The following is an 18,147-nucleotide window of genomic DNA, read 5'->3' on the forward strand; positions in this document are numbered from 1 at the left end:
CGAACAACGACTAACACGAACAACTGGAGATATTGACTCTAATTATGGATCTTGAGACCTTGACCACCCCTGTTCGGTACATTTACGTCGGCCTCGAGCGTTGTCGCGGTTTATTTTTCCCTGCCAATTTGCTACGAGAGGTTGGGCCCGCGAAAGACGCCTTTGGCGGAACAAGATGGAGAACACGCAAGAGGAAAACCGGTGCGTCTCGAACGAAAAGGACGAAGAGGACGAGGAAGAAGGTACAGGAAGAAAAAGGAGATCGATCTGGTCACACATGACAATGTACGACGAAGGCATGATGGATGAGGGGGCGGCTAGTTTACGTGATCGGGACATGATCGCCGGCAAACGGGGTGGTCCGTCTGTCCATGTCCGCTCAGTTTTCTCTTTCTTTCGTACGAGGCTGGCTCGTCCCCGCGTCTTTCGCCCTTCCTGCGCCTCGAACGCAACACACGCGCGTACGAACGCACCCCTGTCACTGCTCTGACCGATCTTGTTGTCATATTCGACGGACGCGACCGTATAGCTGGGAAGAGCTGCTCCCTTACTGGGTTCTGCGTGCCAGCCAGTGCCTTTTATGCCGTGTTCACACCACATATTGACGAAAAACGGTCGTGAGCATGTTCGCGATGCTGGAAAATGAGATGGTCTCTTATTTCTCAATTATTTATTTATCAATAAATTGTTTCTTGATAAGTTCCGTGATGTTAGATTTTTAGTTTTGACGAAAAGAGAACCCAATGATGTAATGCTTCGATAACATTAGATTTACGTACTAAAGTTCTTCGTAACTCAGTTCTAAATACGTTTTGTTGTAATTCAACTGAAATGCTTTGTCAAAAAATTACGTCCAAAATACTAGACAACAACTAATTTATCAGAAAATACCAACGCTACAGTTGCGACTATCGTATATGGCTATTTAACCACACAATCAAAGATCGATTTTCTGCTACAAATTTGAACCTCCCAATCTATCAGCACCGCTCTACCAAACCTGTAACTTCAAAGGCCCTCTCAACGAATCAAATCGATCAATACGATCTGGAAGATCGTTCGCAGGTTCCATGTTGTTTCGGGGTCTCTCGTTCTGTGATTTAAAATTCAGATCGTTTCACCGACCTGGTCGGTCGCCTTACCGCGTTCCATACGGCTTCTTTCTCTCTCTTTCCTTCTTATACTAGATTTTCATACGGGACCCGACGAAATGCCGCTGAAATTCGTACGAACGTGGTGGATAGAGGCGGATGAAACTCACGCTGTGACGCGTTACGAGCGTACGGGAGCACGCAGCGACTTTTTTGACGAAGGAACGAATCACGGGAGAAGTTTTAGAGGTCCACGCGGAGAAACCAGTAGCCCCTCGTCGAAGTATCCCGCTGACCTTTCTTTCCTTCTCTCGTCTGCTCGATTCTCTCTTTAACAGTGGTGGATCGTCGTGAAGTTCTGACACAAGGAATGCTTTGGCTGATGCCGAGAACGAACCAAGCTACCTTGTTCGTGCTACCGGCCCGAAACGCGAACCTCCAAACGTCTTCCTCTTGTCGTTCCTCTTTGATTCTATGCTGCGCCGCGTCTTGTTCCGATGTTACGTTTCTGGCAGCGACGTTGATTCTTTAGACTTTAGATATATCAGAGTGGGCCGCGCGAAACCATCGTACGCTGTCTAGTTTGAAGAATTCTTAATTAAATCTCGATTAGACGTTCTTTTGGCAGCGCTTAAAACGAAGGGAACCACGCTCGCTGTGATGTGGATCATTGGGTCTGGGATGAGTGTACGAGGTGATGGGGCTATTAGTAGGTTTTTCTCTGTCTTGAGCGTTCTTATACGGTATGGGAAGTTCTCGATAAAGTATAGCGAGGAACTTTAAGAAAGTCTTCCAATTGGTTAGAGTACACACTTTTGTATAGTAGAATCTCAACTAACCGACGTGATGCGGACCGGATTTACCTCGGATAATCGAAAATTCGGATAATACAGAAAGTTTTATTAGCGTTCATAAATTTCTTTCTTTTTATAGTTTATTTTGGTTTTTATAATTTGTTCTGAAGGACATTTGGTAAAGTGTTATATCTCATTGGTAATAAAAAAAATAAAATAAAAATAAATATAGCATGTGAGTGGCTACCCCTAGCGGGGTGCCAACTTCGTGTTTTCTAAGTTATATCTTTTATGAGTTCATAAATTGTATACTATTATCATAGAAAACATATTGCTAATGTAATATTGTGCTCGTATTTAGGTGTAATTCATTGTTTAATCGGTTGAAAGTTTGATTCGCTGCTTTCACGGTGTGCCTAACTATTAACAGTTTCGTATTATACGAATTAAAATGGAAATTTAAAAAAGATGAAGTTATGGCAAAGTTCAAAGCACCTCGGATAATACGAAACTTCGGTTAACCAGAATTCGGATAACCGAGACTCCATCGTATTTATGCGGAAAGTTTGTTCGATTTGAACTATTTAAACAGTTTGTAATCTAAAGATTTGAACATTTGAAGTAGTTGTTAATTTATCGTATTAACTAATTTCTAATTCTATGATTTTAGAAATGTCTAACTGAGAGATGATACGACCAACAGTATAACTAAAATCATAAGGAAATATAAAGGAATCCAATCAACCATAAGCATGTTAAACGTATGCAATACATTTCTTCATCTAATACAAAATTTAGCAAACTCCAAATTCAACTTACGAGAATGGAATACCTGGCGATATTATTATCGAGTTTTCATTCGTAAAATATTACGATGTTACAATCGTGGTCGTGCGATAACGCAGAGGGGCAATCAAGAAAATTACGGTTAAGGATGTTAAACCACGAGGGCATAAGGAACGAAGGGAATGGTTGGGGTTTTAGGATAAAGTGGAGTTCGGATCGACGTTTTCCCTCCTATCGAGACAAATGCACGAGCCTGATATCCGCGTAGAAGCGTCTATCGATCCTGGTCGTCGAAGGTCATTCGTTTTCATCCTAAATCCAGCGAGATTGAGGGACGCGACTCGATAAATGCCGGCGCAGAAATTGATTTAGAAGATTTTCACGGATCGTTTGCCCGCGCGGAACCCGTGGACAGAGAAACGGAGAACGCGTGTCGTTGTGCGACTCCACGTCGATGTGTAACGTGCTCGATCACACACAGATGACCAATCAGGGAGCCAACTGTTTCCCAAGAGTTGGGAAACCGAGAATGGTCCGCTGTTGTTATCGTGTTCCCTATACGTGCCCCCTCAATGATCCTTCTCCAACAGATTCCTTCTGTTCTCGAGCTGCGTTTTATAGCGCCTCGTACATTCTCGCGTCTTAACCATGCCAAAACCCCTCGATCATTTTCAACCGTGCTTTTCCTATATTTTCTTTGCTAAACAATATCTTAAGTTCGACCAATATGCTACATACTTCTGACTATTGTCAATCGTGTTTCTATATCTTATTTCTCTGTCTTTTGTTAAACACTTTCGTAAGATCGAGAAAATACGAAAGAATCATCGTCGACTTCTTTCAATTTTATGATAACGTTTTTGTTTAAACGTTAAGGGTTTGCTGTTATTTATTGAAACGAGAAGGAAATTTGAGAAACGTGGCAGAGTTAAGTATTGGGGTTTAAGTATTAGCTTGATGTTAATTATATAGTCGATAATAAAAAGAATCTTTAATTCTTTTATTTAACAATACAGTCAGAACTGTGGAAAAAGTCGTCATTGCTATTTATTTTACTATGTCAACATCATCGAAGGATCTAAAGAGTACGTGAAACTCTTTTACACACACACAATATGCGCATAGTAGCGTGTACACATGTAGATACGTATATATAGGGGTTGACATATCGCGTAAGTTAAGATAATTGGTCGTACGACGATCGAGACAAATATTATTTCGCGTAAGGGCGTACAGGGATTATATTTGTATGATAATACCACATGCATGGGTGGTTCCCTATAATGGCAAAAAGGGGACACGATATTTGGGGGACCGTTCTCTCGATTCGTCTCGCTATTATTCGTTGTAATCGTCGCTTCATAAATATTCGCGAATTGACTTCTCTCTTACCGATCGTTTACATAACGCAAACATTGTGAAAGTGATAGAAAGATACGTGGAAAAGATATCTTCTTTAACAAGAAGATAATTTTTAAGACACACAGAGATTCACAAAACTATTTCCACGCTTACCATCCAAAACTCTATGAATATATTATGTGTGTCATAGAAAATTGTTAAAGATTTTATCAGCCTTGCAACGAGGCAACGATTATCGTGATTGTACCGATGAAATTTGGAACAAGAACGAAATATTTACTCAGCCCCTGAAACGTAACCGCTCTCTCCGAGCGTCTTCTTCAATTAATTCGATCGTATTGTCTTTTTAGCATATCGGACGAGGCAAAGGAGGGACCCAAAGGCAGCGCGAGCCTTCAAACAATAGAACGCGAGACAGCTTCATATCCATGGGACGTGGCCATCGGTCTGGAAAAAATCCGGAGCGACACGTTCGAACGATTCGAAAATTCGGTAGCTTTACGTTCCCCTGAAGATGATACCGTTGTAGCGTCCCTAGGGTGCCTTTGTAACCAGCGGCCACCGCCACCCCCGCGCGAAAGCCTCTGCTTAAGGGTCGGATAAGAGGAAGAAACAAATCCGCCACCTTTGGATATGAGAAGACGAGCGATGGCCGCCGCGATAACCGATCGGTAAGCCGTCTAGGAATGTGGCCTCCTCTCCAGCTCCCTTTCTATTTTATTCCTGCCTCTCTTCCCTTCTCGGTTCCAAGAGTGCCTGACACGACATCCGAGAAGCCTTCATCAGGACCCTGATATCGAATGTGTCCGCTGTTACCCCGTCAACCGTCCACGAAGGATCGAATACGCCTTTGACTCTCTCGATCGTGGTCAACGTCGAGATCCCTCGACTTTTCAGAATTTCTAAAGGCGACGTGCGTGTGCTTTTTTGTTTTCTTCTTTTCGTGTAGACTACCCCGGTAGATAGAATGACGGCGAAGCTGGTGAAATGGTAAAGAAAAGAGCTGAAAATAAGTGTGGATGATCTTGGTTTTTTTTTAAGATAAGAAGGTAAGGTAACGTAGAAGGTGATGGTATTAAGTCTAAAGAGATGATGCAAGGTAGCTTTAAGGTATAATTCTCTATGCATTTGGGAACATTAAAAGTATATATGTAGAAAATATATAGAAAATTATTTGTGAATAGCGCGTCATAGAGAAAATGGCAACAATTTTGAAAAAATGTAATATGATATTCTTTTCCAGATAAATAACCAGCCCACGCTGGTGGATTACGTATCTATGTATCCTAAGGAATCTTCTATATATTCCAAACTTACCTTTCCTTAATGTATGTGTAAGCATACACCTCTAATTGCACGAATTTGCTCAATATCACCTCATTCCTTCTTTCTCGAGAAAGCTCACAAAGTTCAGAATAGTCAAACTTCGGCGAAGCGATCAGAAATATTCCCGTCACGATGCACACGGCGGCGTCCACGTGGAAACGTACGAAGAAAGGATCTTAACCTCTAGCCGGCTCTCCTTGCTCTCACGATTTTAATCCGTGGAAATTGTGTCGGCAAACACGACGATTGTTCGCCAAGAGAGAAAGAGAGGAAGAAGCGCGCGCAGCTTGATCTGTCACGGGCATTGAGGATCGCGGTCGGATGATCACGCGTAAGCACGTTATTCGCAGCGGCTTTTCAGCCGTGGTATCGTTGCCTCTTATAGGGGTTGGACATCGCAACGCGCCGCTCTACACGGAGGGGATGGGGCAAGTAAGTCCCACCACCGTCGCTACGCGGATTATCTCTGGGCGGCGCGGACCGACACCGGCTTTTTTCCCTACCTGGACAGCTAGGTCGTCCAGGATCCCGAGTTACCTGGTTTGATTCCCCACTGGTCGCGACAATGGCTGATATTTGTGGGTAATAGGGTGTTTCCTAAGTTTCCTTAGCCTCGCTCACTGTGTGTTTCGTCAGATACGTATCCTGATGAGGGGATGTAGAATAAATTTTGAACACACAGAGTACACAGGGTGTAGGATAATTCTTGCGTCTTCATTTGGTTTTTGCTGTTTTTTAAAAATATGGTTTGCAGAAGTAAATTTTAAGAAATCGCGCTTTTATTGATCAACGTGGGAATTACGCATTTACGTTGCCTTTGTAACGTCGAATACGATAAATTACTCCTAAATGATGAGTAATACGAACTTAAAGATGTCAGAATAGTAATCCAATCGAAGAGACACTCTTTTTATATCGATGTATAAGCTGTTCAACAGAAAACTCATCATTTGTAAACTTTTTATCGTTAACCATGTAATCAATTACATGGCAATAGAATGGTAATATTGGTAATAATGGTAATAGAAAACCTATGTAATCAAGCTCAGATTGCATTTCAATCTATTAGTATTCCTGCTTACATCCTAAACAAACTCTTACTTTTTCTATAAATACATCCGCAACTTGTGCAGCCCAATCGATATCCGGCGCCAAACATCAAACGCACGAAATAACACAACGCCGTCGAAACCGTCTCGAAAAAGGAAAAAGGAAGAAAGTAAAAAGAATCGCGGCAGATATCCGCGAGCAGCATCCTCCTGGGTCCTCGATGCTGTTACGGATCGCAGCTGTGTGCATCGGATCCAGGCTACCTAATTTTCGAGAGGGCGTACAGCGCGCAAAGGGGAGAAGAGGGGGCCAGAAACCACCTGGAATCCCCAGGATCAGGGGAGTGAGAGCATTCGAATGCGTCGAGCCGTACAACGAGCCGCCACAGAATAAGGGATGCTCTTCCAATCCTGTCCTTGTCTCTCTGGTCTTCAAACGCTGGCGCGCGCTTCTGAACCATGTTTTTAGCCTATGGTATCCATCCTATGGCACTTTTTACAGGGCACCGATATACTTATACATATAACTGAACGACGTACCCTCGTTGCAACTACCCTTGGTTCGAAGGGTACCGGCGAGACTTAAACACCAGTATACTTACCGCATGTTGCCATAATGAGTGGAAAGGGACTTGGAGGGGATTTTGGGGGAAGAGATGTAGAGGACAGAAAGCCCAGCCCGTTCCTCCTTTTCATCGAACGCCGCAAAAGGCGGCCGATGATGCCTCGAAAGAAAGATTAAAGCGCCCGCGATCCGAACGCCACGGTTTGTTTATCGGTCGCTTTTTTTTTCCTTTTTTCTTTTCTTTTCTTTTTTTTCTTTTTCTTTGAAGGCGGTTCTCTTCTACTCGCGGCTTCTCTTCCTCGTTCCGCGCTTCCTCAAACGCGGGGCGCGCGCTTCGCGTTGCAAACGGACCGCCGGACTTTAGTTAATATGTATGTTATGTGGCTTTGATCCGAACTTTGGTTTCCTCTTTTTCCTTACCCGATTCTTTTCTTTTTGCCGCTTGCTTCTTTTCTATCCTACAAAGTACATATATGTACGTGTGCATACGTAGTATATATTGAAGAGCGAAGCCGTTATTTTAATAGTTTTAAAAGGCTGGTTTGTCGAATGAGATGATTTGGTTGGCGTTGGTGAGTACTATATACTGAGAATTTGATTAGATTGATTTAGTGGATGCTTATTTTGTCCGATATTTGTCTAATGTTAACATTTGTATATATTACTCGTCAATATATTTCAATAACGTTTCCTTGAATGTTGAAATTAATTGCAAACCTCAAACGCGTTTAGATACATAAATCTCGAGAATCACTAAAGCTCCAAAGTTTTGAAAATACAGCGATACACAACATATAATACAAAAAACAAAGTGCAACATACAAAAGTAAAGAGAAGGAAGCAAATATTCAAGAAAACCTAATGCCAAGGGATAACCCTTTCATGTTGACTTCTCGGGTTCCATTACGCGTGTAGGATGTTCAACAAGCTGGTCCGGTTAGTTATTCGGCAAACGCCACCAGCAGCGTAATTATTATCGATATTGCGCTCTCCGGTTCGTGCATCGCCGCCTGTCTGCAAAATGTATTCCTCTGATGCGCATACCAACGTGTACAAGGGTTCAATCGCGGTTTGGCGAGGGGTTGGAAAATCGGCCAGGGGGATGCGCAGGGGGATGTTTCGTAGTAGGGCGGACCAGTGAAGGGAAAACATGGTGGCCACTGGTTGCGGCATTCATCAGAGGCGGTACTCTGCGTATACCTTTTGAGATCTCTCCTTTCTCCTCTCCTCTCTTTTCGTTCTTCTCTATCTTTTTTTCCTATTTTCTCTTTTTCTCTTTTCTCTTTTCCTCTTTCACTTCGATCGTTCACGTGTGTACATGTCGGTATACAACGAAACACCAAAGGGGGTTTGTGAAAAAAAAAGCTTCTTCCATTGAGAATATTCGCAATAAAGGGAACCGCCTTCGTCGGCTCCTTTCACCTAATATTCCATTGCCGAGAGAAAAAAATCATCCGCCCGTATTTACACCTACTTTCGGCTACTTGGAAACGCATTATCGCGCTCCTCCCCGAGAGCACGGTCTACGGCCGTTTCTGAAAAGTTACACGATTTCACGGATACGCGCGTACCCAGTGTATTGTGTCGCGCACAGTGGAGGTACCAATGATACACCTTTTGTATTATTGTTGTTTCGTTTAAGCAGACTGCGGTGGATGGTTATTTCGATGGCTATTTAGCGTTTGGCAAGTGTTCAAAGCTTACGAGATCTATCGGCTAGATCGTTCCTCCTATGTTTTTGCTAGATTACGTGGTTATTCCGGATACAAGTTTTTGGTCCAGCTTGTATCTGTAGTTACGACCCAATATTTTTAGTTACATATGACGATGTAATTCATTTATTTATTATGTTAGAAATATATAGACGACTAAGTTTCCTTTATTCGTAGTAAGGAAATTCGTAAATTTTTGAAGCCACTAGAAAATGTGAAAATATTCAGACCACAAATGTCGTGACGATGTTTCCTCTATCGATACGTCGGTATTATTTGACATTCTTTTTCCCCGAGACTCAGCCTGTTATCATGGACATTAAGTGGCTCGTTAATCCACAAAGCCATACTACCGAACCGTATGTAAAAACGCCATTAACTTTCTTTAACATGCTACACGTGTAAAAAGGAAAATTCGATAAAACAATTTTCTGCGACTTCTCAACGACGAATCCCATCTTCTGCCAGTATTACCACTGATTAAAAAAGGGATAGAACGTATAACGAGTTGGCGTTTTCACAAAGCCGTAACACAATCGTGAAAAGAGCATTGAGAACGAGCGTTTGGGACGAGGAACAGGTAGTAGGAACGTTTCACAGGTAAAACGCGAAACGGGAACGGGACGGGATAGAAATCACGGGGAAACGACTTTTAATTACGGGACAGAGGGGAGGCGCGTACGCCGCGGCGAAAGAACGAGAAAAAACGAGGAGGGAGCGGCATGGATCAGAGGCACCACGAATGTTTTCAATTACATTTGCAGCACTCCCCAGCATCGGTGTCTGATTACACCGAGATGTCGGGAGGCTCGTTTGCCGCGAAATGCACTTGCCGTTTCGATGCCGCGCCTTGTGTTCCCATCCTCGCTAAATCGACCTATGTGTATAAGAGTGAATTCGCCTAACCCAATACATACAAGTAGACCAAGCATTGCTTATTCGAATTTTCAATCGTCGGAATATTTATCTTTCTCTCAAGTGATATCATCTAAACAAAATTAATATTCTAAACACATTTCATAATATATTCTTTATGTATCAACGAGTTTAGTGCTTCATTAGATTGTGTTTCTGAACTTATCATGAATAACCAAGATGCTAGGTAAACGATTAAATTAACCAGATAGTATGGATTACAAAAGAAAAATAATCTTAAGGAATTGGTTTAAAAAAGGTTTGTAATTTCATAGCTTAAAAATATGCTGTGTAATACAAACTATAGTATACTACATATAATAATATGTTATATGTAATAAGTCATGATATTTGTATGAAACGTGAAAAATTTGATTATCCGATTAACTATTTATACGTTTTTATATTGTGCCAATAATTGAGATTACAATATAGAAAGGCGAATCATCTGATCATCTTCTCTCTCTCATTCAAAATGTCCTCGTCAGTTACCATCGATTCCCTTCTCGAAACTCGTCTTTCGGTAATCTGATACATTTTTTGGTCTCCGAGTGGATCCACTTCTAGCCCGCTATACAACTACTGAGAGATTAGGCGAAATATTTATATACTATGTTTCTTTCGGGCGAAGTTACTGTGGGTCAAGGCTCTCAAAATAAAATGTGCCCTATATTTTCTTATGAAATTTATCTTATCTTATATGTTGCTATCTGATCCATTCGATCACGGTACAAAAAGGTACAAAGTAGTTTATTCTTTGCATTCTTTTAGCCGAGATCTGTAATCGTATGACATGATTTTGGATGCATGCAAAAATACTCACTAAACAACAAGCAAAGCCACCATATATTCAGCTACCCGTGACACCGAGAACTTCCGGTGTCCTCACCGGAAGTACATGCAGCGAACCACGACCCAACCGCTGGATCATATTTCTCGTAGGATTTGCCACGTTGTTATGTCGAATTCACGTGCCGTGAGATTAGCCTAATAATTAGGAAATGAGGCTGCCATTTAAAGCAGGCGGTTCTCGTAGAAAGCGGATGTTGGAAAATATTTTTTCCGGGGATCCATTGCACGGTCTCGCTGTCATGAATGAAAACTTGACTCTCGGCGGGTATCAGCATTTCCGACTAGGTGAATTTCATATTCCACGGGTATTATTTGAACGATTAACGCGAATGGAAAAGCTCGTTGCCAGTCCCTGCCCTCGTATTGTTGGCAGCATTTTCAACCGAAGCATTTACAATTCTCTCTTTATTGCCTTTCGGCTTATCCGGATTGCGTCGGGCCGCGAGCGAGCCGCGTTTCATTCTAATAATAACCATTAAGTTAACGAACTGCAACGCGGCTGTTTGAACACCGCTGGACACAGGGATTAACGTACCATTAATAAGATTATCCGCGTAAACAATAGATTGTCCATTTCCGACCTCCGGCCATCCGATTTCGCCGGATATATAATGTGAGCCACGAGACTCGCGGTTTATTGAAAAACTCGATACACGGCCGCCAGAGATTTGCAAATGTGACAATTCGTATGCCAATGTGGCGAAGATACGGTGTGGCATTGACGACGAAATATGGCCTATGAAAGAAGGAGATTAGAAATTATTATTTGCTAGATACGATTAGATATTTTTCCCATTTTTTAGATTGATGTCGTACGATCAAGATTATTAGGTGGAAATATTTAAAGATAAACTACTATATAGTGATTTATGTTTTTTATTTTGTAGAAAAGTAAGAGTAACATGTTATCTTAAATGTTTTTCACATTCCATCAAACAGTTTCTCATACAAAATATGTCAAAATATATATAAAAATCGGTATCGTAAAAAATTACTTTTTGATAATTATTAATTATCAATTTATAGTAGACGTCATTCACCTTTTCACAGAATTTTAAACTTCGCAAAAATGCAAAGAAAGAATGAATACATCTACGAAAAATTTCTTTACCAAAGAGATAATGAATAGTGGTGAACAGAAGTAAACGCAATAATTGAGAAGCGTTACAGACAACTGGCCCATGGAACATCGATTTGGCACACTTTTGAGATAAACTTTCAGCCAGAAGCCAAGTGGAATTTCCGCAGCAAAACTATCCAATGCGGCCGATGTTTGACATACACGTTTCACGAGCATCAGTCGATGTCCCAACGGTACGTGTCGTCGTCGTTTGCAACAGCAACGCATGGCGCCCGTCGATTTCGACTTTAACTTGATAAATCCAATTGTACGCGTTGGATAAGCTGAACGGTACACGAGGGGCGTGACGAAAGAGCCGCGTCGAAATTCTGACAACGATATGACTGTCCCACGTTTCACGGAAGCCACCTAATCCTACCGATACAAATGCTATTGATCTCTGTTCCATTATATAATTCGATTTGAACGAAGCTTTGCGTCATTGATAGAAAATTTATCCTGAAAGAAGGAAGGATATCAAGGGATCAAACGATTTCCTCGTTATTACTGAGACATACTTTAATATTAAGACTACATTTTTTATATTTTCTAAAACCAAATTATTTTCCAAATTGTCAGTGTGATATATAAAGATTCGATCAAACTTAAATGATATTTACATGAACAACATCTATCAGCGAGTCGAGCACCATACGAATGCAAAAAGAACAATATGCAAATATGTCTTATATCAATTACGTATTACAAAATCAAAATATAAGAGTAGAATTTTGTTAGACGGATTATACTGGTCATCTTTCACCCACTTAACCAATTTTCCAACGAAACCCACTTTCCTAGCCAACCGGTGCGAGTAATGTCCATTTAGCATTCTTAAAGATTCAGGACCCAAACCTATAGGATGAAGCTTAGAAGCTCACAACCTGTTGAGAAAATCCTTCGAATCAAATGGTAAATACTTTGCTTAAGATGGGTATTCCGCTAAAAAGGCAAAGTGCATTTCCAAAGACCCCGGATAATATTTCTAAGAAACAAATTAACTGTAAGAAAGAAGAGGCAAAAAGAAATGAAAGAAGATGATTATGGGGTTCTTTGTATCTGTATTGACATAGAGACGGTTACAAACAATTCAGAGGAAGAAGTATACGCGGAAGTATCGTTTGAATCGTCTGATCCATGCTTGTATTCGCGGAGCATTTTAATCGGGAGCCACGCGTAAAGAGGGTGCTCAGTTGTGGGATCAACGACCGAAATAAATGAGAAGTGTCACTCAAGCGTCGAGACATAATTATATACATAGATATCTATCCAGTACCCATCTACCCGTTCTACTTTAATCTAGTTACATATCTGGTAATCGTCCATCTTCCTCTCTTTTCCTCTTCTCCTCTCTCTTTTCGTACTCTGTTTCCTCCTTTCATCTGAGAAGACTGTCTATGTACGTAATCGAGTCAGATATGATGATACGAGAATTTTACTTGCAAGCAGATTTTTCCGCTTGCATAATTTTATTGTTGAAAGTTTTTGGGAAAGTATTTCTCTATGCTAAGGAAGTCGTGAAATAGTTTTTCGAAACGTATCGTTAATAACTGTCTTTGATAATCTATGGATGAGATCGAAGGATTAGTACCGAATAATTCGAAGGTAGTTCATTTATTCCCTTTTTAGTTCTGTAATTACAATTTATTTATTTATTTTATGTATAAGATTAATTTCAATTCTAAGCTTAATTCTAATTTATACTTTATGTTACATCTTTCAGGTTCTTATTCTGTCCAACGAATCCAATTGATAAGAAATAAGCATAACTGGTTACACGATATTCCAACAATTGTTTTATAATTATTATATAATAAATTATAATCTTTACAATATTTAAACTGACTTGTTAAAGCTGGAAAGGTTAATGTTTATAGAGATAACTATCTACTCCAAGTAAAATACCAAAATTGAAAATTGATCCTAGTACCCTTTAGATTCTGATCACGTGATCTTATTTACCTCTTCTAACTCATTGGATTTCTCATTGGACAGAGAGTATAAACGTCACATCCTCGTCTATTTTACGAACTCGCCAGTCTCTTTTTTCCCGCAGTAGCCTCTGAACGAAACACTTTCAACCGGATGTCTCGGAGGACAGGACATAGTGTGACGGAACTTTCGTTGAATGGCCCGTGCACACGTCGATGCTCCGGCCTGATCGATTCCCGTGCCCCGGCACCAATTACCCACGGATCGGTGATTAATTGCACACTCGGTCGAGTACACGTATTAAGTAGCGTCGCTAGTGAGATCGGCCGTCCTTGGCGGCGTATCTTCGGTGTTCTTCCCTCGGAAAGTTCGGGCGGCGTATGACCACTCACGTGTAGGTAAAATCGGCCGAGTGCAGGTTGCTGCCTTTTTAGCTAAACTCCGACTGTTTAAGGAAAAAACATGAGACGATGTCGCGGCCGTATACCGTGCTGGTCTTTAGCACGTGAAAGAAAGGTTCGTACTAACGAAGTGGAAACTGCTTGCTGTGACTACATTGTTCTCGTGTCGTTCTAGAAGCTGCTGTAAGATTGTCGCTTTCTTTCCTTGCTAAATTTTTATTTTCCTAACGATATATACAATGGTGTGTAAAATTTTCCGGCTAGATAGATTTCTCACTTTATACGTACATGGAAGAATGTTAACTAATATTGGGATAATAATAATAATAATTTGAATAGTATTGGATATAAGAAAATAGTACAATAAATGAAGTATCGTTACATAAACATATGATATAAATTAAAGTTTCTTAAAATATATCTTTTCGAATATAAAGTGAAAAATCTATCTGGCCAAAGTCTTGCATACCACTATAGTAGTTACCTATATATATAGTACATATGTATCTTCATTTTGTCATTAAATTTTACTACAACATTATTCCGTGGATATCAGATAATAAAAATAACACTATACACATAATACAATATATCTCATTATATTGTTCTTTTTCGATAATCAAGATACTAACTAGAATACTTTAATATCTATCATCCGACGAACGCAGAGAGAAACATGGTCATGCTCGAAACGTAAACAACTATAAATATTCAATTAGATCAACAGACTAACGAAGATGGAGGAGGTGACACGAAAAAATGCTGTTCATTATAAACAATAATTAATATTAAATCGGCCATTCATCCGGCATTGAATAACGTCGAAACGAGAAACGATGATTGGTAGGAAAAATCGGGACACGCACGAGAATGCATCTCTCGCGCTCGAAAATAATTAACGACCATAGGAGTCGTCTGTTTTTTCTCTTTTTCTTTTCATGCGTCGAGTACGTCGCCGAATGGAAGGAACAATCGTTGGAGATTTATATCCGAAATGCATGTGCGACACTCTGTCGTGATCCATTATAGTTGGTATGGGTGTTAACACGTTGCTTGTCATTGGTAACGATTCTCTCTCTTGCTTCTTTTTCTTTTCTTTTGTCCTTTTTTTCGCGAAGTACACGCTCTCGAATTAACGCCTCAACCGTCGCGTCGGACGAGAATTAAACGCACAGGTAATTGGACCGTAATTGGAGTCACCTGTTCTAGGGCAAAACGATGTCGACTTCGCGATACGATCGAACGTGTCCGAACAAATATTTCGCGTGTGTGCTGCCTTCTTGTGACACGATCTGAAGTTCACGTCTTATGTAATTAAGTATATACAGTGTGGATGATACAGTAAGTACTTACATAGGTTAGACGATTTATTCAAAGTATCAGTAGTATAGAATAATTATTGTCATACAGAGAAACTGTTTGAGATAAAAGGAAGCAGTGCAATGTACGTACGTAAGAAATTAAAATGTTTCTCTTTGATGGACAAATATTTGATATACGGATGCGTAAAATACACGTATTGATGGTACAATAGGTTAACTGTAACGCAGTATTCCATGAAGTAGGAAATTAGAGGAAGCTACGAAACTTGCGAGTACAAGCATGTGTGCATAGGTGGCAGTCGAAGACTGACATTGTTCGGTCTCGCATACTTCCGAATGACACCAGTTCCAGTTTAAGAAACTTCCTCGCGTTACCTTTACGTTAAAAAACTCTAGTCCACGTGTGTTCGTGCAATGTATAACAGAAACAATGTGTAACGAATATTTGTGAAAAGCGGTGTACATAAAGAATAATGTCTATGTTGGAAGACGCGGTAAACAGTACAAGACGGTTATACAGACAGGAAAATGTATGGCAGGAAAGAGACACGAGAAAAAAAAAAGAAGGGTAGAGGAAAAGGAGCAATAAAGTAGCAAATTGCGACACACGTTCATACGAGAATCTCGTTCACGCATCCTCACGTCCGTGCGCGCACACAACTCACACATATGCACACATACCTGTATAGGAGTAACATGTAAACGACGCACAAACACACGCGCATACGTACGGATCGTCGACTTACCTCTCGGCGCAGAAATTCGGGCGGCTAGCTGAAGGCAGAGAGAAAAGAGGCAGGAGGATGACGACGGCCGCGACGGCGTTGCGTGCAAGAGTGGCGTCGCGACGCCGGGCGTCGACGTGCGTCGCGCACGCCGCGCGGTGCTGCGCCGCCAAACAGACAATGGCGTCCTGTGGAGCGGTCCAACGACAAAGGGCGCCACCTCCACGAAGCGCCGCCCATTTCCAGCATCCTCGTCGTCGAAAGCGGCTCTGTGGCACGAATACTGGCTGGTGAAGGCTCCAGAACGTTGCGACGTCGCACGATGTTGCTTGTTCGATTTCCCCCACTGTAACGGCATCGGTGCAAACGGGGAATGTCGGATGTACGAGAAAACGAGACACGACCACGCCAGCGTGTCGCTAGCTCCACCCATAGACACGCTCAGGCGAAACGGGACGCTGGTCGGTCTCGCAGCCACCTCGGCTTCGGCGACTTTGCCCGGCAGCGCAGGAACCTCGTCGGGCTAGCTGAGCCTGTTGTTAGAAAGAGAAACGAAGAAGGAAAGAGAAGACATCCCGATAGAGAGGGAGATCGTACGGTTGGGAGTGTGTTGAGCGTGAGGGGTGGGGGTGCCGAAATCGTGCGGCAGGGATCTTCGCATGAAGGAAGGCAGACTCTGATGGTCAATCGGGCGCCGCGCACCGCAGCAGTGACGCGTCACTGCACCCCTGTTTTCGAGTTGCACGTGTTTCTTTCCTCTTCACCGACGCTCACGTTCAATTGTCCTCTTCTCGTTTTCCTTGGTCAGCTTGCCGCGATAACAACCGATAAACACAGTATACGAGACTCGCCCGCCCGAAAATACCGAAATAGTCGTTGCCGATGGTAGAGAGCGACGTTGTTCTCGCGACGCGGTCATTCTATCACGTTCCGTCGAACCTCGTCTCCGATCGCAGACCACGGGTCTCGTTCGTGTTTCCGTGAACGACGAATCGTTCATCGTCATTGTCGTCGTCGTTGTCGTTTCGTGGTTGTCGATTTTTCCCTGTGCCGATTTGCAACACAGGAGGCAATCTTCGTTTTAGATCGATTCGCAGCTAAGCTGCAGTGGTGAATTCCGTTACGAGCATTTCGCGCCACTTCCGTTTTAAACTGTGCAATTCTCAGTGATCAGTGAGACCGTTTCCAAGAAGATCTACGATACGTACAGCGAGATTCATCTGTTTTCGAAGTCGTGGCGAATCGAGCCGCTCGAATAGTATCGCTGGTCGAGCTGCGTTCGAAAAGTGTTGTGAACATCCCGCGGAGACACGTAGCTGCGGATTGTGCTTTTAGCTGGTGACTGGATCCGGCCTGACCACGGCCATTCTCGACACGGTACGTTTATTAGTTTTAATCGTTCGATCAATTTCGATGAGTCATTCGTGAATGTAAATTTTCATAGAGATGATCATGCGTTATTGGAAGATAAAGGTTAGAACACGCGAAGTTATAATGCATATGCGTATGCATAATTAAGCCGTGATATGATTTCCCATCTCTTCTATGTAAATTTCATTTATTTCTTGATATTTGAGAATGTAAAAGTAGGTTTGCCTGATGTTAATCATCAATCACTTATAACGGCTGATCCTAAAGCGAGTTACATTTGCAACTGCTTTTGTGTCTTCTTCAATTTAACTGGAAATAGGCGCGAAATTTAAAAATTCATATGTGGTATGAAACTTGTCGTTTATCAGGATCCGGCGGTCAATGATATCTTGTAAAGATTTCTTCTTCTGTAAACATTATCACATAGAAATTGAACGATATGGCATTCTTTTGCTATCTTATAGTGAAAAATTATAAAATATTATTTATTTAGTAAAATTACATCTTTAAAGTTTTGTATCGATGATTGCCGACGGATTCGTTACTGGTTGTTAAATGGTTAACTTTGAAAGTATTTCAGTTGCAAGAAAAGAAAATAGCATTAATAATATTGTATATTTTAGAAAAATACAAAGTGCTTTTACTTTTTTTCCACATTTTTTCATACTTTTATTAAATTCAAGTAGTACTGATTTCCACGCGTATTATCTTTATAATAAATTTCTTTGTAAAGCTTTACGTTAAACCACTTACATTAATACAATCTTGCGTTCGTCACTATAAAAGTGTTTTATATTTTCTGCGTTTCTAAAAGCAATAGAGCC

The 18,147-nt window shown here is 41.4% G+C and overlaps 2 protein-coding genes and 1 long non-coding RNA gene across 7 annotated transcripts in view; 1 reads left to right on the plus strand and 2 right to left on the minus strand.

The window, feature by feature from the left end:
* Positions 1-9,857: 9,857 nt before the first annotated feature.
* On the minus strand, positions 9,858-16,526 carry LOC132915228 (uncharacterized). Of its 2 annotated transcripts, XM_060975012.1 has the most exons (3): positions 15,974-16,526; positions 10,988-11,188; positions 9,858-10,914 (listed from the first exon to the last, which is right to left on the minus strand). In XM_060975012.1, the coding sequence occupies exons 1-3, from the start codon at positions 16,383-16,385 to the stop codon at positions 10,910-10,912; spliced, it is 618 nt and encodes a 205-aa protein (XP_060830995.1). In that variant the 5' UTR covers positions 16,386-16,526; the 3' UTR covers positions 9,858-10,909. The 2 variants fall into 2 exon arrangements, with proteins under 2 accessions (XP_060830995.1, XP_060830985.1); XM_060975002.1 differs by having other exon boundaries at positions 9,858-11,188.
* Positions 15,027-15,398, minus strand: LOC132915312 (uncharacterized). The gene is made up of 2 exons (XR_009659838.1): positions 15,259-15,398; positions 15,027-15,197 (listed from the first exon to the last, which is right to left on the minus strand). It is a non-coding gene; the product is annotated as an uncharacterized LOC132915312 (long non-coding RNA).
* A 99-nt stretch (positions 16,527-16,625) lies between the features above and the next one.
* The window catches only part of LOC132915086 (paired box protein Pax-6), a 52,287-nt gene continuing 50,765 nt past the window's right edge, over positions 16,626-18,147 (plus strand). For 3 of the 4 annotated variants that reach the window (XM_060974738.1, XM_060974763.1, XM_060974753.1), the window contains exon 1: positions 16,628-17,329. The gene's annotated coding sequence lies outside the window, so the exon portion shown is untranslated. Of the gene's footprint in view, positions 17,330-18,147 lie in introns of all 4 variants that reach the window. The other variant, XM_060974745.1, reaches the window with a different exon arrangement.

The sequence above is a fragment of the Bombus pascuorum genome, chromosome 1 (assembly GCF_905332965.1).
Source record: "Bombus pascuorum chromosome 1, iyBomPasc1.1, whole genome shotgun sequence".
In the NCBI taxonomy this organism is placed as follows: Eukaryota; Metazoa; Arthropoda; class Insecta; order Hymenoptera; family Apidae; genus Bombus; species Bombus pascuorum.